We start from the raw sequence: 21,092 nt of genomic DNA, 5'->3' as shown, positions 1-21,092 counted from the left end.
CTGTAGATGCTACCACTTTACCTCTGTGCCATCCCAGCACTGAATGCCTGCCTGTCGCTGACTTGTTATACTGAAATATTTCAATGAATCCCCCCCGGGTGGTTGCTGGTCAGTGTAGGCTATGCACAAAATCAAGTCAGATGTGTCTTGTAAACACGCTATGATGACCATCAGAACACCTAAAGCAACACCAATACCTTAACTACGATGTTTATGACTACATACACATGATGGTGTAAGATTAGTTTTTTGGAAGTCGCCCTTCTCATCCCTATAATTGCCTCTAGTGTTCCATGGCCGACTGGTGTTCCATGAAGGCATTTCTGGCGGTCCCTGACATGCATTCAATAATGTACTTTCACTGGTTCTCTATACAGTGGTCCTCAGGTTGCTTCCTTGGTCAGAATTCCGTTCCCTAAGTCACGGTCAGTTTAAACCCATGACCTTTTGTGGTTCACAATTGTTAAAGAAGTAGCAGTTTAGTAATGCTTATAGAAGCAACCGTGTTTGTTGGTAATGTGAGGTAAACAGATTTGTTTAAAAAAAAGTCCTAGTCTTCTTAGAGCATATTTAAAAGTCTAAGTGTTGAGTACTTAGTGCCAAGTTGCGTTTTGTGTTTAGACATGATGGAAGTCTTGCCAAATTTTGCAGATCCTTCTTTTAGGCTCATTAAAATGTCACCTCCATAGTGGTATGTCTGCCAAGCTAACTGGGTAATGGAGGATTTTGCGTAATGTTGCTGTATTACCTTTTGGAGGCGCTGTTTCACTGCGCACAGTAATCCAATAGAGACTTTGCCTTATTATTTGCATCTTTAACATGATGGCTAGGATATACTGCAGGAAGTACTGTATATCCTTTTACAAAATTGGTCAAACTCTTTGCATTGCGCTCTAGTGGTGAAATTATTCTAGTGAGTTTGGTGTATTTGGTCTTAGAAATAACCACTAGAATTCAACTTGAAAACCAATAAAGATGTTTGCATATAGCTATTGTCCCTGGAGGATATCTTCATTGTTGCCGTCAGTGAAGGCTACACAACATTAGACATGACCTTTCAGACTCGCGCTAACAAATGCCCAACACTGTATAGTACCATGATATTTATTTACAACTGAAATATATGGACAAAAGCAAATGCCATCAAGTAGCCTATACAATAACTGTAGAAGGTACCTCTTTCTACACACCAGACCATGAGCTTATACTATAATAATAATAATAATAATAATAATAATAATAATAATAATAATAATATTAATAATAATAATAAGCTTTATTTGTATAGCACCTTTCATACACGGAATGCAGCTCAAAGTGCTTTACATTTGAAGCATGTAACACAATAATAGTCAGTCAGTCATTATCAATCACTTTTCTTCATTGCTGGGGCCGTTTATGATCCACTCAGCAACATATCAAAAATATAGAAAATAACATGTCATAAGACTGGCAGCCTTAACCCTTTACCCCCCATAAGCACGCCATATGGCAACTGTGGCAAGGAAACAATCTGAAAAAGTAAGATGAGTTAACTAAAAGCTTTCCTGTACAGGTATGTTTTCAGATCTTTTTTAAAAATATTTACTGAACTCGCCTGCTTGATGTACAGAGGCAGGGTGTTCCATAGTTTTGGGGCATAATGGATAAAAGCAGCTTCTCCACTTTGCTTGTTGCTTTGGGTACGATTAAAAGATTGAATGATCTAAGTTTCCTTTTGTGGTTGATAATATATTAAAAGCTCAGAGATATATGAAGCTTAAAATCATTAAAATCAAATAGGGAGCCAGTGCAGTTCAGCCAACACAGGGGTGATGTGTTCTCTATACTATATGATACCATTAGTTTGGATCATGATTCCAATCACAATTCACAGGTCACTCAGTGTATGAAAAATCAGTTACCCAATTAGCACGTCAATTTATATGATTGATTCACGACAAATCAAAATTATGCTAAAAAAAATCCGATTTTTATTTTAATGATTCGCAGTGCTCTTTATGGACCAATTGATTTTGTAGTTTACCACTTTTCCTACGCCTCCTACTGCAAGATGCCCTTGTTTATGGGATTCATCTGTGCACTGCATAAAATGTTAAAAAATAAAAATTTCTCTCTTGCTTTTCCTATCTTATTTTCTTAAAATGTCATCCTTACAGTTTACCATTATTGGTTTTGTTGTCATCATTTCAGATATTTCTCTCTCTACGTTTCTTCTTTGCATTATGTTTTGCAACTTTTCTGCCTGTTGTGACTTAGTGACTTAGTGATGTCAATCCTCTCCATCCAATGGCAGAATGAGAGATCTGTCATATTCTATGATGCCGTTTCATGCTCAGCTCAGCACTCTTAAATAATGAAACACAGGCTGGTGAAGAGGGCCCACTGATCTTCAAAGGCCCCCACTCCCACGTCCCGGCCAGCCGGGTAGAGAGGCAGAGAGACGGGGCCAAGAGGGTCTAGCCCTCCATTCCTCCAGACCACCCACTCAAATTCAGACCATGCCCCAGAGAGGCCACTCTACCCCTGGGGCCTCAGCCCCATTCACCCTCTCACATACCCTTATCTATCCACACCCGTGGCACTGGGTGAGATCTGCCCAAAGGGAGCTGTCAGGTGTTGGAGTCCTTGCTCTGGACCTAAGAGCTCACCAAACACTCCAAATGTCTGCTTATCACTGACGTCACAGCCTTCTTTTAACATATTTACTATTAATCCCCAGGTGGGGAAATTCAAGTGTTAGCAGCAGAGAGACGGATCAAGAAAGTATAGATAAATAAAAAAAGTAACCAATTCAAAATACATTGTTGTTAATAAGTAATTGATTTAAGTGTCTAAAAGTATGTAGATGGTATAATGTAACATGTAAAGTGCCTCAGTTGGCCTCAGGTATAGCCTGATGGCTATCAGCACAAAATAGCACCTGGATCGCTTTGTTTTGCACATCAGGGAGATGAGCCTGTGGATGAAGGAGCTCTCCATCTGCCACTGCTTATCACAGAGACATAAAGGAGAAGTCCATGATTCTAGTGGAAGTTATGAATCATCAGTCAAGAGCCGATCAAGTAGCACCCTTCCCCTCTGTGGTTCTGAAATAACAGGTTGATTGTTTCACTGCTCCGTCTGAAGTGATATGTGAGTTTCATTTACACCGCCAAAATATACTAACACACAGCGGACATCTAAAGGACTGTGAGGAGTGAATTGGATTAGGATACCAGACTCTGCCATTGAAATCATTTGCCCATAGAAAAAATTTTTACAAAGTTGATTTTAAAATGTGTGTAGGGAAATCTCCCAAGCCCAAAATATATTGTTGATGGAGTTCTTGGGTCCATGATTATGGGCCCTATTTGGAATGATGGGCCACGTGCAAATCCTTTAGTCTAGTCAAAATAATAACGAGGAAAAATCAATCTGCTAATTTAACATCATGGACAAGACCTTAACACCAAACATGATAGAGCCAGCCAATGCTCCCACATGGCATGCTTGTTCTTGATAGACTTTGTGCTTTGTCCGCCGTTGAAATGTCCAATTATGTCACGTCACGTAGGCCATTGATTTTGGATGCAACAAGCGCATGAAAAGAGTAAAGTTGTGCTATGATTAATGATGCTTGTGCTGGAGGATTAAATGTAATTCAGTGTCAGAATGTATTGGCAAGTACTACATCAGTGCACATTGCACACCAAAAAGCACTCTCATTTGGATTTGTTGTAATGCATGGTTACTAGGATACCAAAAAGTTTTCACAGTCCATTCTATGTCATTGAGAAGTTTTCAGATTTTTTTTCAGTTATAGCTTGATGTTTTGTCAAAACAAATCAATAGACATAATAGTATGTTGAAGAATCACAATATAATACTCTAGATAAATAGATAGATAGATAGATAGTAGATACTTTATTGATCCCCAAGGGGAAATTCAAGATTCTATATTGATATTATCAAAAAAAACATGACTTTAATTGTGACCTAATAAACAGAAGACGTGTGCAGGGTCATGCTTCCAATGTTCAATTAGATGTGTGTGTGTGTGTGTGTGACAAGCAGAGTAGCCTATACATGCATCTATAGACCTTTTCAATCTGTTCCTAGAGGGTGTCCAGTTGAAATGTTCAAAACCAACACAGATACTTTGACTTTAGCGTAATTCTCTACAAAATGTCGACTTTAAAACATGTTTTTAAAAGTTTTGTTTGTCCTCAAGTTACCATTAGCTTAATGTTGTTGGTGCTGCGATGCGCCGGGCGTAAGACTGGGTTCTATATGTCCATGGAGATAGTGCAAATGCTGAGCAGTACGAAGTGATTCACCGTGTGATTGTGTCACAGTGTGAATTCACAAGTGTGCTGGGTCATGTCCCTAATGACAAATAGTTCAATTCAAATTAAACTCCAAACTTTGGGGAAAACACTCAGCCTCAGCTTTGTGAATAGTCCAACGCCTCCACAGAGGTCGAAGACCTCCCCAGGCATCTCACAGCAGGTCTTCATACTAGGATAGCTTCTAATGCTACGCTCATCAGCGCAAGCGCTAATACTTCCTCAGGGTCCAACTAGCACACAGACGATGACCCAGCGGACCTCTGGTCACCTGCTCCACTCCGGTTCTTGCTCCTCACTTCAGAGGGCGTCTGGCATTTGGCTCCGAGCCTTCGTAGGCGGCAGGAAACGGGGGCCAGGGCACGTCCAGAGCGTAGAGTTCCGCCACAAAAAGGGCCCCACTGCTTGTTGCTGAAGCCGTTGCCAGGTGATCTCTTCTCCGTGGGCGTTGAGTGGGAGGTGTGGGGGTTGGTCACGCCACGGTTCTCGGCACTTTGCTGATCTACCATTCATTCTCACCGTGAAATAGGATGCTGCAGATGGATTTGAAAGACATGAATGGCTTGGTGGGTTTTTTTGAAACCACTGAAGGCTTTTTTGAGTAATTTTGTTTCAAACAGTTGTTGAAATTATTCATTGTCAGACCATGAAATCTGAACCATATTTTGTGATCAAGGTCTCCACAGTCATGAAAAATCTGGAAAAGTCATGGAATTGTAAAATCCCATTTTCCAGGCCTGGAAAAGTCATGGATTTCAGTAAATTCATTGAAAGTTTGGGAAAAAGTCATGAAATTTCATTCAGTCATACCAGGGACGTAGGTAGGAGATGGCGTACATGCCATGGAATTCAATCACTTTCTTGATGGAAATGGAATAGTGGGGGAGAAAACAGAGAAAGCTATTTGTCCCAATATTGTTGTTTAAGTCACATGCTGTAATTAGCCCCCAAAAACATGTTAGCTAGTGGCAAATGGTCAGAAAGGGCTTTAGTTTTTGAGATACCCCTACCGGAGGTAGAACTAAACCCAACAATGTTTTTCCTCATCTCTAAGGTCTCCCATATATGAAATGGATTCTTGGCTAAAAATATTTTACTGCTAAGATTGTTAAATTAACAGATATTGTTATACACCCCAAAACCAAAAAAGGACTAAAATAGTCCTTAAAATATAGCCTGTCCGTATTGGAGTTAAGGCATATAAATTAGTGTAGATCAATCACACAAGCTCTGAGAGCTTTGAAACTTGGCATTTTTATAGTCAGGAAGTTGCTTTACCTACTAGAAAAGACTGGATGTAAATATCTTGATGTATGGAATGAATAGAGACATGTAAACATACACCTAAAGTAAGCGGACATGCAAAAAATGAATATCTATGCAGAATGTTTTCATTTACTTTGTAGCTGCTTTACCAGGGATTATCATAGAAATGGTGGGGTTGTTCTGAATCCAACAATACCAAATATGTAAATATAGTATGACAAGTTAGGGTGTTCTGTCACTCAATGTATGAGGTGTCCAAAATGAAACACTGGCAAAATACAGTCTCAAATCCAAATCACATTATCAGTGGTGAGAAGAATGTTGACACATTCATTGTTACTGCAAGGTAAGTGCTGCTCTATATTTACACTTAATAATGATACATTTCATATGTCCCAGTATTAAACAATTCATATGAAACACAGATCCAATTGAATCAGGTTAACATTGGAATGGAACACCTTTATTAAAATATTTATATTCACTTGAATTTTGTTTTGGTCAAGTCATTACTGAATAATGGAAAATAATATTGTTAGCTTTTGTCTGTCCAGACCAGCAGTGGACAGTACAGCCTACACTGCTTACTTCACCCCTAAGTAGCTAAACAGTTAGTTGTAGAAACTACTTTCCCTAGCTAAGAAAGTACTTAGCCCTCTGACCAATGTTGCATGTATAATTCAACTTGATTTGCATTTCAATGAAAATTCTGAAATGTATATAATTTTTCCTTTTCACTAGTCTTTTGAATTATGGAGAATGTCTTACAGGCATTGGATCCAAAGCTTTGTATCATTTGTGGGAAACATTTTGAAAAGGGCAAGAAAAAAGATCCCTATGTCCAAAACCCTACAGTAGAAGGCCTCCAACGCATACTTACCCTTGCTCAGCAGAAAGAGAGATGGTGATGTCCATAAAACTCTGGCTCCATATACAGATATTTCCTCCAAAATCAAAGTTTCATATCATGTAGAGTGAACTACTGCAGTAAGACAAAAATCAGTGAGCAGCAGCAAGTTGCAAAATGCTGAGTGAGAGCACATCTGCACCAAGAAGGCTGGGTAGGGCTGATATAACATCATTTCAAATACTGAGAGATTGTTTCATTTGTGGAAAGGCCAGCTCTAGATCAGAACCTCTGACAGCAATTCGACTGGTACAGGGGAAATATAAATTATAGGCCAAGTATACTTGCGGATACAAGGAATTTGGTCTTTGCATTTATCCCATCCGTGAATTAGTGAACACACAGAGCACACAGTGAACACAATGAGGTGAAGCACACACTAACCTGGAGCAGTGAGCTGCCTTATTACAGCGGCGCTCGGGGAGCAGTGAGGGGTTAGGTGCCTTGCTCAAGGGCACTGTGGATGTGGGCATGGGAGAGCAGTGCTCAACCACTTCCCCTGCCTTTTTTCCCTTCTGGGTCGGGGATCGAAACGGTAACTCTTCGGTTAGCCCGAACCCCTAACCAGTAGGCCACGGCTGTCCCCAGTACCAGAGACAAGGTCCTTCGGGCAGCTTCTGAATGTACATTCAAATTCTTTCATGCCCAGATCACTTTGCATATGATGGCAAATACCATAAAATGACTGTCTATTATGTTTCCAATGCAGCAAGTATGTACCCAACATCCTGTATGACTTTGTGAACTGGTGTGTTGATTAACATGCCCACAGAAATTACCAAACATGTGATGATGACCCAGCTTCAAAGGAGAATCTGTGTGTTATCACAATTTGTCATAATCTCATTGAACAGAGCCGTCACATCCATACGCCAATCACACTGGGACTTCCCATTTTGATACATCATGAGTTTGGTAGTAAGACAGTTATCAATGAGCTCAGTGCAATGGGACACTGTGTTTCCTATACAGATGTTAGGCACTTCTCACATCTTTTGCAGCAGACCAGATATCAAGGACAGAGAGTGGTGTCTACATCCCAACTGGCCCCACTGGAGTTGCTGAACATGGAATTCGTGATGCAGCCATCAGCAACTTTGACCAAAATGAAGACACCCTGGATGTGAAGCGTAAAAGAATGGACAAAATGTACCTGTATACAAGTTTATCTCCATCCATTCATATCAATCGTGTTTAAGGTGGTGAGGGACCTCTGAACCTGAGGGAACCTGTGCTAGGCATTTATCTGCTGTGGAGACTTCGCCTCTTCGGAACACAACAGACATCTTAGTTGTACACTTCCCATCCAGGGTGTCTTCATTTTGGTAAAAGTTGTCCATGGCTGCATCAACAATTCCATGTTCAGCAACTCAAGTAAGAACAGTTGGGATGTAGACACCACTGTCCTTAATCTATATTTCTTGTGTTGACACACCTTCATGCTCAGCAATGGTCTTTAGTATGTTCTCAGTCAGTCAAAGAGTTGAGAGTCCTCACTTTCCTACCTTTGGACAATACTGTTTTATCAATGTCTTCAGTGAGCTTAATAAAGGCTTTGTTATAGACATTGGTCTGCTTTTTTATTCTTTTCTATGGCTTCTGCTATATTTCATTTAGAGATGTAGTGTGCAATGCATTTTATGGTATTTGGTATCATGCAAAGAGATCTGGGCATGAAAGAATTTGAAGATGTACATCTTCATCAAGCCTTTCAGAAGCTGCCTGAAGGACCTTGTCTCTGGTACTTGCGACTGTTGAAATTGCTGTCAGAGGTTCTGGTTTAGAGCTGGCCTTCCCACAAATGAAACAATCTCTCTGTATTGGAAATTATGTTATATCAGCCCTACTCAGCCTTCTTGGTGCAGATGTGCTCCTACTCTCAACATTTGCAACTTGCTGCTGCTCACTGATTTGTGTCTTACTGCAGTAGTTCACTCTACATGATATGACACTTTGATTTTGGAAGAAATATCATCTGTATATAGAGCCAGAGTTTTATGGACATCACCATCTCTCTCTCTGCTGAGCAAGGGTAAGTATGCATTGGAGGCCTTCTACTGTGGGGTTTTGGACATACATAGGGATCTTTTTTCTTGCCCTTTTCAAAATGTTTCCCACAAGCTTTGGATCCAATGTCTGTAAGACATTCTCTACAATTCAACAGACTAGTGAAATAGAAAAAATTCAGAATTTTCATTGAAATGCAAATCAAGTTGAATTACACATGCAACATTAGTCAGAGGGCTAAGTACTTTCTTAGCTAGGGAAAGTAGTTTCTACAACTAACTGTTTAGCTACTTAGGGGTGAAGTAAGCAGTGTAGGCTCTAATGTCCACTGCTGGTCTGGACAGACAAAAGCTAACAATATTATTTTCCATTATTCAGTAATGACTTGACCAAAACAAAATAATTCAAATGAATGTAAATATTTTAATAAAGGTGTTCCATTCCAATTTTAACCTGATTCAATTGGATCTGTGTTTCATATGAAATGTATCATTATTAAATGTAAATATAGAGCAGCACTTACCTTGCCGTAACAATGAATGTGTCAACATTCTTCTCACCACTGATAATGTGATTTGGACTTGAGACTGTATTTTGCCAGTGTTTCATTTTGGACACCTCATACATTGAGTGACAGAACACCCTAACTTGTCATACTATATTTACATATTTGGTATTGTTGGATTCAGTACAACCCCACCTTTCCAACAAGCCATCATATGTGTTTCTATGATAATCCCTGGTAAAGCAGCTAAAGTATATGAAAACATTCTGCATAGAAATTCACGTCCGCTTATTTTAGGTGTATGTTTACATGTATCCTCTCATTCCATACATCAAGATATTCACATCCAGTCTTTTCTAGTAGGTAAAGCAACTTCCTGACTATACACATGCCAAGTTTCAAAGTTCTCAGAGCTTGTGTGATTGATCTGCACTAGTTTATATGCCTTAACTCCTAATATTTTAGTCCTTTTTTGGTTTTGGGGTGTATAACAATATCTGTTAATTTAACAATCTTAGCAGTAAAATATTTTTAGCCAAGAATTCATTTCATATATGGGAGACCTTAGAGATGAGGAAAAACATTGTTGGGTTTAGTTCTACCTCCGGTACGGGTATCTCAAAAATTTGGGGCCATTGTCACTAGCCTAAATGGTTAGAGTGGTGCTGTCAGGGATTTGCCACATTCAGCAATCATCTCCTCAAAACCGCTAGCTGCCCATTCCAGTAAACGGTAAAAAAAAACGGTCTCTGTAGGCATCCCAGGATCCGAAAACTGGAAACAAACAAAGTGGAGGCAGCATGCCCCTCAAACAAAAACGAAACCCTGCGTGGAATTTTTCTGTGGATACTGAAGGGAGGGTTGAGCTACCTCTGCTGTGTTTCGTTTGCAGGCCTACGTTTTGCACAAAATCATCTAAATTTAAACATAAACACAAACAAACGGGACTTCCTGCAAAATCCCTGACTGTGCCTTTAAATATCTGACTGAGAAAGGGAGTGCAGGGGTGAGATGATCTCAGTTAGGCTAAGTGAAGAAACAGAAAATTGCCAGGAAAATACTGACTTAACTTATCTGTTAACTAACAATAATCCACTCGTAAGCCATCGCTTACTCTATGTGAAAGATGTAGAATACCATGAAATTACAAAACACCAAAAGCAAAAAGCAGATGTATCCTACAGATTGGTCATTTCAAGGTTCATTTAGCAAATGTTGTTTTGAAGTGTTAAAAAACATCGTTGTTTTAGAATTTCTGAACAAAAGTGGTGGTAATTGGGGGTGTTACGATAGATTTGTCTGTTTTTGCTCTTGTACTCGCCCCATGCCACCGTCTATCCCTGCCCAGTTGGCATCATCATGCCCCCATTCCCACTCTCTCTATAGGCTGCTCTGAATTCATTACATGATCACATGATACCATGGTAATATAGCACAGAGCCATACCCAGAAAGCACATGCAGATGTTGCACAACCAAGTTTTTAAATAATTGCTACTTTGATCACAATTTTTGCCATAATTTTCGATACCAATGCACAGATTTATGTTCATATGATAGTTACGGTTGTTATTTGTACAACCCTCAATTAAATAGCTTAAGATAGAATGTCACACAAAATGAGAATGTCACACAAAATGAGAAAATCAGTATTATTAGACATTGTTTATGTTTTATTTTCAACAATAATCACCCCATGTGTTTATGAATTTGTACATATAATAGAATGGCAGAAACCGATTTCACCTGCCTTGCACATGTGAGTTGCACAGTTTTGAAAACGAACATTAAGGGTTGTAAGACATGTTTGTGCATGCCTGTAGCCAGTCACTCTGAAGCAGTCAAAGGCGATTCTAAACGAGTCAAAAAGTCGAGACAGGGCCCATCGTCAACATTTCTGTGTCCACCACTGTAGTTCATCCAAAACAAACCAGAAAAGGGACTCAAAGTGCTAAATACCGGAATTATCCTTTAACATATTCTCTAAGCACATATAACATTGTCCTTTATGCATTGTTTTCATGCCAGGATTTCTTATAAAGGTACAGGCCTAATTCTGCTGAAGCAGCAACAGATGTGCGCATATGCAATGTATTTTGCATGTGCAGTAATATGCAGTGGAAATTGACTGGTATTGTTAGGTAGGCATTGATAGAAACCAAGCAAGTAAGCCTAGTAAACAGTGCTAACTGCTGTTTGTTCATACTCACAAACACTGAGAGTAGTTGAAGTACACCTCTTTGGTGTTGACATAATAATTAAGTGTTCCCACTTTCTTCATGCACGCATACACACACTTGTTTGCAGGTGTTATAGGAACACCATGTCAGCCTGAAAGCTTTGCACATGGAGGCGGAGGGGTGGTGTTCATGACTCCCCGTAATTCTTCATTTCACATAATCCCAGTTGGGAATATTGAGCAGATGCATCGTAGAATGACCATTCAACAGGTCTGTCTGGTGGCTACACTGAATGCAGAGCCGTATGGAATACATGCTGGTGAATGTGACCTTGTGAGGTGCTGTGCACATACAGAATAAGATTCTATCAGCCATGTGCTTCTCATTCATGTGTCAGTGATCTTTCCAGTATGCCTGTTTATTGGTCCATCTACATATCAGCATGAGGTTAGGGGAACAGCGTGATGTTCTCAAGAGAAGTAATAGCATACAGGGTCATTTGCTGGTTGGCTGAACCTTGAGTGAGGTTTATAAGATGTGCTGTTCGTCTTCAGTAGAATAAGAAAAAGAATACTTCCTGCATCCATCTCAATAACAACCACTTTCACAACTCTCTCTCTCGCACTCTCTCTCTCTCCGTCTGTGGCATTATGTTGAAAGAAATCAATCTGATCTCTTGGAGGACAATAATGCAAAACCCGAGAGGATGTCGGAGGGTTGTTTTCATCAAGCTTGGCAAACACAGAATGGAGTTCTAAAGGGCTCCATGCTCCTAAACACGACGTGCGCAAGACTGATGTTTACACAAGCCTCTTCCCGACGCCTGAGGGTGCATGAGGTCTGCTGCACAACAACAAACAGCAGTCTGGTGACAGAGCACAATGAGCTCTCCATAGGCCAAACCTCCGCTTCAAACTACCCTAATTCAGAGGGAGAGGAACATTGGCATTCATTTATACAAAAACTGAAGGAGTGAGACAGAGAGAGATGGAGGGAGAGAGAGCGGGAATTCAAATGAGAGGAAATTTAATTGGCACAATGTGTAATAAGTTTAGGCTTGAAGGTGTTAAGATCTTGTTTCATTAAAAAAAAGTGTTTGTCTGGAGGAGAGGAGTTAGGTTGGCAAGAGAGTGATGGAAAGAAGAGAAAATCACCAGTCTGTGTCGTTCACATGCACAGAATGAGGATCAGAACAAGTGGGGACAAAACAAGCTTATCAAGGTGCCACACGCTCCCAGGAACAACAGGTTGTGTTGATGTGCACTTGTTGAAATGAATGCCTTCTGTCATGTTTGGGAGAGAGATATCGGGGAGTGTCTTGGGGTTCTCTCATTCAAACATTGGCTGGGCAACAGGGATTTCATCACGTTTTCATTTTTACTTCTCCCTCTGATTTCCCCTTCATGCAGACTCCCCCTTGTTACAAGGAATTAAATTTAGAATCAGAGAGACAGGCGGTTTGTGATGAGGCCCCATAGGAAACCATTTTTGCCTCGGTGCGAAAATCCTCATTAGTGTAAAAATGTGTGGAACAGCAACGTGCATTGTGACTAATTATCCAACTGTGTGTTTGTTGCATATCTCTCTCTCTCTCTCACTTTTCACTTTCCTTTGGCGCGGCAGATCTGGGATGGCGCTGAAAGTGGGCGGTGCCTGCGGACGATCTCTGCCCACAGCGGTGCTGTGAGGGATGCCTGCTGGGCCCAGTGCGGGCGCCGACTCCTCTCCGGCTCTTTTGATACCACGGCAACACTGACAGACGTGGAGACAGGTATGCACAGAAGCGCCGAGCCCCAGCCCTCTTGGGGCACAGTTAGGTAGTGATGAACACTCAAGGCTTTGTTCAGTTCAGTTGTTTTCACTACCAAACAAGGGAGGGCATGCTTCAGGAAATGGAATTTTCTCTGGCATTAGAAGCCCTAAAGTTGAAGATGTGAAGGTGTAATCCAAGCTGCTGGACTCCAGGGCGAGTTGAATTACCTTTGGTCATTCTTCACCAGTGTTGGGGAAGTTACTTTTAAAAAGTAGTGTTTGCTCGTTACTCGTTACTTCTCAAAAAAGTAACCCGTTACTTTACTTAGTTACCCTCTTTGGAAAGTAACTTTTTACGTTACTCGTTACTTTTACGTTACTTTTATGTTGCTCGACTTTGGGCAGAACCCAATATCTGTTCCTAAATGTGTTTATTTTTTATATAATAAATGCCTACATAAAGTTCTACTATGGAGGACATAACAGGTATTTCTTTTGTGGTCTTTATTATATAAAAAATGCCACAAACAGAGCACTTGACAAGAAAACATTGGGCTTATAGGGTTCAATATCACCACTAAAGCCCTATGAAACAATATCAAACTAGATGTACCGCATAGCGGTACAAAATATGACCGCCGCTCAGTCCTGTGCATCCGTTCCGCGAAAATAAATCACACTTCAATTTGTCTCCATAATTTACTCCATCCCCCACTCTTGAAACTTTTGTGTATGCTTGTTTGGCATGCCTGAGTGTGTGTGTGCGGCTGCACAGAAAGTAGCCTACTGGTGCTGAAAAGGTGAATAGATTGTAGAATAGCCAAAGAAGATGTAGCATTGTTATAAAACCTTCAAAATCTCTAAACAATCACAAGTAGGGCAGTTCATCACAGTTCATCCATTGCAACTGGATTGATGAAAGGTCACTTACACCTGTAGGCTACATTGTATTTGGGAAAAGCAAAAGGTATCAGCATAATGTTATTTATTTATTTATTTTTATGTATTTATAAACAAAAACATCTCTGTCAGTTCCATGTCCCGTTTTCAACAGCTATCAAAAACAAAGGTCATTTTTTGGATGGATGGATTTTTGTGAATATTTCTTCTTCTACATAAGATTTTAGTCATCTTTAGTTCATGTAATACTTTATTGTCAATGCACAAATTAAGTAACAGTAGTCTGAAACGTTATTGTTAATGCACAAATTAAGTAGCCTAGTCTGAAACGATATGCTGTTTTACATCTAACCAGTGGTGCAAATAACTGACATGTCCAAATGGGCCTTGATGAAATTAATTTTCCGATTGAGATATACACGCTCTGGCTATTCTAAATGCAAAAATGCATCAGGGAGTTATGACAAAACGGTAACTAACAAACTAGATCCTAATAGAAAGCTGTTAGCTTCCCTAAGCTTCAGGTAGGATTATAAGGTAGGCCTATTTACAACATAAATTGTCAATAGGCTATGCTGGCTTACACAAATAAAATCTCCTTTGAAACCAATGGCTTACTACCTTACAGTATCAAGCCGGACTTAAACTGTCATATCGCGGGCGAAAAGTTGTAATAACATTCACGCAGCTCCATGAGTCAAGGAAGCGCTGAATGAAGTAGCCACTTCTAAATGGGACCCACTACACTGTAGCTTAAGGTGTTTTGCTAAAGCAGCCATAATGAAATGAAGGTGTCATTGTTTGATACTTCACACACACACGTGCTTTTTAATTTCACAGACTACAACTACCAAGCTGTAATCAAAGCACATCGATTCCCCTCTCACACCCTGCACGACTTAAAAAAAAATAAACAGGCGCCTCAGTCTCACGATGTATAGGCAAAACTGTATCAGACCCGGTGTAGTGTAACGTTGTAAAATCTTCCATTGCACAGAATGATTTTGTAGCACGTGCAATAAAATGACAGTCGAAAGATACAAACAGTGCTGCTATACATTTGCTTTGGTATAACCGCATTTATAGTTTTCTACAAATGCAATCAATCAAATGCCTCCATCACTCAACCAACGCTAACGGTAACATTACCTAGGTCCTTATTGATATTACAAGATTAACGTACCTGCAGTAAAACCAAGCATGTCCGATAAACATCCTCAGATTTATTTCGCTTCAAGAAGAAATGGGAATTACACTTCATGTGAACATCGTCCTATCCTTATTAGATGTTCGGCTGCGGTAAATTACAGTCCTTGTAGGAAGCGCCCATTGTTTTTCCAACCCACTTTTTAACTTCCAACAAAATTACGCCTCACTGCAACGGGTTAAGCCATCTAGTGGACAAACGACTACTTCTAGCCAATACTGAAAATGCAGCCATGATGATGATGATGATGATGAATATTTATTTTGGCTTTCTTTTAATCCTACTGAATTTGTAATTATGTATCGGCCGCTCTAATACCGATAGTATGTGGGTGCCTGTGTGTGTACATGTGTATATGTGTGCACCGCCATTTACAGGCCAATGAGTGTACAGTCACTAAATGTACACATAACCTAATTTTTTAGACCCCCATGGATGAAATTCTCACGAACTTGGCATACCCCCAGAGAATGCCAGGTCTATCATACACATAAAATTTGGTGCAGTTGTGGTGGTGGTCCCCGGGGCTAAATGAAATTTTTCCGTAAAAGTCTAGTGGGGCTACATACCCACCAAATTTCATGTACCCCGTGGTTCGTGTCCCGGTATCAATGACCAAAAATTCAGGGTAGATGACGGGAAAAATTCTTGAATTGTGTGTGCGTGTACAAATTTGTGTTTATGTGTGTGGGTGTGTGTGTGTGTGTGTATGTGTATGCGTGCTTGTGTGTTTGCCTGCGTATGTGTGTTTGTGCATGTGCATGCATGCGCGCATATGTCTACTGTGTGAGTATGTGTCATACGTTATGATTACTGTAAATGTATGTGTGTATCTGTTGATGCACATGTGTGCACATGGACCCCTGAGGCAAACATACGGAAAAAATTGGTCATCCTAGGCCCTACAGTTCTCAAGATATTCACAGAGAACTGTGTCTGCCCTACCCTCCTTTCGGGGGGGTCCAGTCCAGCGGGGGAGGGCTACAGATCAAAACGAAGAATGACGGTTCCATGCTATCCATGTGGGGGTACATGCCCACCAAGTTTTGTGTACCCGGTCTTTCAGTGTCCCGAATCCTTGTTGGTGTATGCGTCACTAAATGTACAAATAAATTATTTTATTGTAAGGCCCCCCATGAACGAAAGTACACAAAACTTGGCATGCATTCGAGGGTGTCATAATGATCCTACACTTTTTAATTTAGCAGTTTTGACCTTGTCAGCCAGAGATATTGTGATGAAAAAACACCACATTTTTGCTTTTTTAATTTTAACTAGGTGGCACTATACATGAAATAAGTGGTAATGGGATGGGTTGACATGCCCCCTTAAGACCAACATACATAAAAAAGGTGGACCTCCTAGGCCCTACGGTTCTCGAGATATTCACAGAAAACTGTCTCCGCCACCTACAGGCCAGTTGGTGTATAGTAACATAAATTAATTTATTGTGTGGCCCCCATGAACGGAATTCCACAAAACTTGGCGTGCATACAGAGGGTGTCATAATGATCCTACACTTCCAATTTCGTGCAGTTTTGACTATGTTAGGTCACAGATACCTTCAATTACAACACCTCATTTTTACTTTTTTGGGTTTAACTAGGTGGCGCTATACATGAAATGAGTGGTTATGGAATGGGTTGACATGGCCCCTTGAGATCAACATACCAAAAAAAAATGGTCCTCCCAAACTCTACGGTTTTCGAGATATTCACAGAAAACTGTGTCTGCCCTACCCTCCTTTCGGGGGGTCCAGTCCAGCGGGGGGGCTACAGATCAAAACAAAAAACGATGGTTCCATGCTATCCATGTGGGGTTACATGCTCACCAAGTTTCGTGTACCCCGGTCTTTCAGTGTCCCGGGAATCATTGACGGAAATTTGGGCATGCGTAAACCTATATGACCGCCGCTTCGCTGCGCGGCGGTCATAATAACAGCCTCGATACATCTTCGGCATATAGGTGAACACAAAATATATGAGGGCTTATTTTATAGCCTTATGCTCTTTCATTAAACAGGCGCTCCTCCGAAATTTGGTACAACTAACACTCACATTCCTCCATCCCTCAGAAGTTAGCGTTGGCTTCGTCTCGCTTGCTATGATTGCTCTTCATTGCCACCAGCCTCTGTCACATACCATGTGGAGCTATCTATGGGAGCTATAATTGCACTTCATGCTACCAGCCTCTGTCACGTAGGCTGCCGTGTGGAGCTTGTGCCTATGGAGCTATGCCGTGTGGAGCCTATGGAGTGCCTATGGAGCTACCGTGTGAAGCTATTGCGCAAGTGCGTCGCTGTCAAATCTCTCCCTGGGAAAAGTAACGTTGCGCCGATTTGAAAAAGGAACTACGTCGTTACCAAATTTTCAGTAGTAGCGCGTTACACTACTTTTTACTCGAAAAAGTAGTTACGTTACTGTAACTCGTTACTTTGTAACGCGTTACACACAACACTGTTCTTCACCCTGTGGACAGACAGACAAAAAAATGTAAAGGTCATTGACCTGCATGGCCTGGAACTAAAGCTGAGCGGAACAGAGAAGAGGTGATTTTTCTTTTTCTTCTTTTTCTTTCTCCCCTGGCCCACAGTTTCTCTATGGGTGCTCAGATTGACAGATTCATGGGATTGAGGGTGGGTGGGTGGCTGAGTGAGAGTATGTGGGGTCGGTGGGGGTGAGGAGTGCGGAGTACAAACTTCCTCTCCACTACGTGGCTGTCGATTCTGCCAATAAAAGCCCATGGATAATTGCTCCGCAGGCCCATTAAGTATCCAGGCAGCACAGGGGGAGGGAATTGATGGCTGGTATATTGCCAGAGGGGAAGACTTTTGGAGGGTTTGTGACTCCCCCCCCACCCCAAACCACCGCCCACCCACCCCACCCCACCCTAACCCTTCTGTGCTGCTGTGCTGATGGCTTTCAGTGGTGCCATCAACTCTGTCTCCCACTCCCACCCACAACTCCAACATGCACACACACAGACATAATATGATAATGGGGGGGTTGATAGTGTTGTGGTTTAGGAGCTGGGTTAGCATACAGTAGCCTGAAAAGTTGTGGGTTCAATTCCCGACTTCCACCGTTGTGCCCTTGAACAAGGCACTTAACCACGAGTTGCTCTGTGAGCAATGTAACAATGCCCTTGTAATATAAAAGACAAGATTTGAATAAAGCAACTGCTAAATAAATAAATGTAAATGCAATGCAATCTTCCCAGCACAAGCGCCTTCAGTAGTGGGGAAAAGAGCACCTTCTACGTTGGGCTCATGTCAGAATGATGTGATTTTTTCTTCAGGTCTCTTAAGGGACTTAAGGGGGTCATTTTTCAGCATTTCTTAGGGGACAGGTGTTTGTGTGTGGGTGGGACACAGGTGGAGTGGGGTGGGGGGTTCGTAGTCACTTTTGACACACAAGACTGACTGGGCAGGACCAAGACCACTTTGTCAGCCTATGGTGCTGTGCCGCCCACGCATAACTGTCATTCGTCAAACGTCAAACATTGTGGGCTTCTCACTTTATTCCTATTTTTTTCTTTTTTCTCCATAAAGCCCATTTACAGTGATGGTAGCTCCAGAGTGTGAAGGAGAAATAGAAAACCCTGCATGTTAATTCAACAATGGGCACAAGACTCCCAAAAATTTGCCCTGAAATGTGACCACATGTGCAGATGCAATTTCAGACTGCACCCCCCTCCCCCTACACCCCCCCTCCCCAACCCCGTCCATGGCCAGAGTTTCATATATATGTTAATGGTTTAGTATGTGAGAGAAGAGGAGCACGTCAAGTGGACTGGCACAATTCTGTTTGGCACACACTGATTCTTTAATAAGCAGTCCTGATTTCTCACTCTGCTTGAGCTCTTGAGAAATGGGAGACTCTTATGGGTAATGAACAGAGTCTGAGCACTTTCCATCTTCTTTCTTTCTCTTTCTTCTCTCTCTTTCTTCTCTCTCTTTCGCTCTCCCATCTTTATAGGTCTCTTTCTCTCCCCTACCCTCTTTATTTGCTTCTCTCCCCTCTCTCTTTGTCTCTCTCTCTCTCTCTCTCTCTCTGTTTCTCTTACTCTTACTCCCCTCTCTCTTTGTCTCTCTTTCTTTCTCCTAGCTCTTCCAGATAAATGGGGTTCTGTGTCTGCAGTAGCTCAGGCCTAACATTGATATTTACATTTCACTCATTTAACAAAAGGCTTTAATGCTTTAATCCAAAGCGACTTGCTCACACATAGACTGTAAGGAGGCATTGAGCACTTGTTGAATTAATGGTTGTTGTGATCCTCACTGACGCTTTATGATTCATCAGCCAAAGCACAAGCCTGCTGGCTTTACTGTAACCACATCAAACCAGACTGTGTGCACATTAGTAATTATATATTACTCCAAAGGATCCCACAGAGATTTCACTGTATGTGCCTCTCACTGTGCTTGTGCCTCTTAACAGACTCAAAATGTCATTTACACATTTTGTGCAACATAAACAGGATCCTGACAAGACACCAATAAACATGTTTAACTTGATAATTGTGAAGAATCAACAATGACTAAATTTATCTGCCATGTGTTGTCACAAACACTCCCGTTAGAAAGTCAAAAAAGAAATCCTATCCTAAGTGTGAATGTTGTCATTGGTCTTATTGACACCCATTATAAGGACATTTTTTTTACATTTGCTGCTGCTAGGGTAGCTTGTGGTCACAGAACCGTGCATAGGAAATTACGTCACTTTGAACCTGGGTTAATACTTGCACTATTGGTGAAGTGTTTTCCTATTTATTTTACTTGAATGCTTCAGTTTGTAGTAGCCTGTAAATAAACAAGACCTGTTTTGGATACAAAATATCATCTAAAATCCCATAAAATATCGAGTTTTATTTTTCAGTATCGCAGTCCTCTAGGAACTATATGTAATTCTTTAGGATTTGAGTCATGTTGAAATCAGCCACATGGCACTCTTCCTTTGACTTTGTATTTAATACAGTGGCATGTGGTACAGCGTGGTATTACAAGAGAGCTGGCCTGGCACTAGCTGGTTTGCATGCTAATCTAATTGGATATTTGGTAACACCAAGCATAGGCATTTTTGATATTATGTCAAAATGTTTCTTCACATTCTGATGCAATTTCTTAGCCTGGCGTAGCCAGAGCCGTGTAACGATATCTTTATACAGCTCTGGGCGTAGCCATACCCAAAATGCCTCTGCACACAATTGGATAGACCTAACCAATCAGAGCAATGAAATAGCCTACTGTGAATCCTGCAGTCAGAACATCCTTCTTCTGGACAAATGTCTTAATCTCTGTTTTCTGTTTGTTTTTTGAAGTTATTGCGCTGTCAATATTTTGTACAATCACAATAGCGACATAAACGTGTACTTGTCTAGCGACAAGGTTTTTTCTGTAAACAAATTGAAGCGCCCTCAGGTCATGTAATTGAATAGGCACCGTTGCTCATCTGTCCATCATTGTATAAAGCCTGCCTGCACAATTCTCAAGTTCTCATAGAGACTTTTCAATGGACCAATTCCAAACAGAATTTCCCGACCTCAAATTTTGTGGGCAGGGTTAAATTCGGCTGGCTTCAAGGCTGGCAATTTCAATGTCATTTTTTAATGTCTTAAACTAACAAAAACCTCCATAAAGCACCTTTAAAGAGACAAGATACCCCTCGATGGGAACCTGAAAATCCTATACTTGTTTATGTCTTAGTGTAGTTGTAGAAATTAGAAAATGGGAAAAAAGGAAGTCTGTCAGAGTCTGGACACTATGAAGCACCTCTAGAATGAGAGGAGAGAGAGAGAAAGAAAGAGAGATGGGGGATGAAATAAATTGGATTTATTTGAAGGGCATTACTGATAAGTGGCAGCTGCTGCCTCTTCCCTTGACACTGTTTGACTTCAACCTGAACAAAAGTGTTTCACTCTCTCTCTCTCTCTCACACACACACACACACACACAGCCTAGGATGAATTGATTTTTATTTATTTTTGCCAACAACAGTCACAAAGTATGCCTGAAGGTTTCTCATAGGAACAGAAATGTTGAA

At 41.0% G+C, this 21,092-nt stretch overlaps 1 protein-coding gene across 4 annotated transcripts in view; it reads left to right on the top strand.

The window, feature by feature from the left end:
• Nucleotides 1-21,092, top strand: part of wdr25 (WD repeat domain 25) — a 40,808-nt gene that overhangs the window by 1,968 nt on the left and 17,748 nt on the right. For all 4 annotated transcript variants that reach the window (XR_007191822.1, XR_007191823.1, XM_048227647.1 and 1 more), the window contains exon 2: nucleotides 12,816-12,963. Coding sequence is in view for 2 of the 4 variants with exons in the window: in XM_048227647.1 (XP_048083604.1) it covers nucleotides 12,816-12,963 (148 nt within the window). In the remaining 2 variants the exon portion in view is untranslated. The remainder of the gene's footprint in view (nucleotides 1-12,815; nucleotides 12,964-21,092) is intronic.

The sequence above is a fragment of the Alosa alosa genome, chromosome 19, assembly GCF_017589495.1.
Source record: "Alosa alosa isolate M-15738 ecotype Scorff River chromosome 19, AALO_Geno_1.1, whole genome shotgun sequence".
NCBI lineage: Eukaryota > Metazoa > Chordata > Actinopteri > Clupeiformes > Clupeidae > Alosa > Alosa alosa.
Note: the sequence above shows the minus strand (reverse complement) of the source record. Positions and strands in the feature narration are given on the sequence as shown.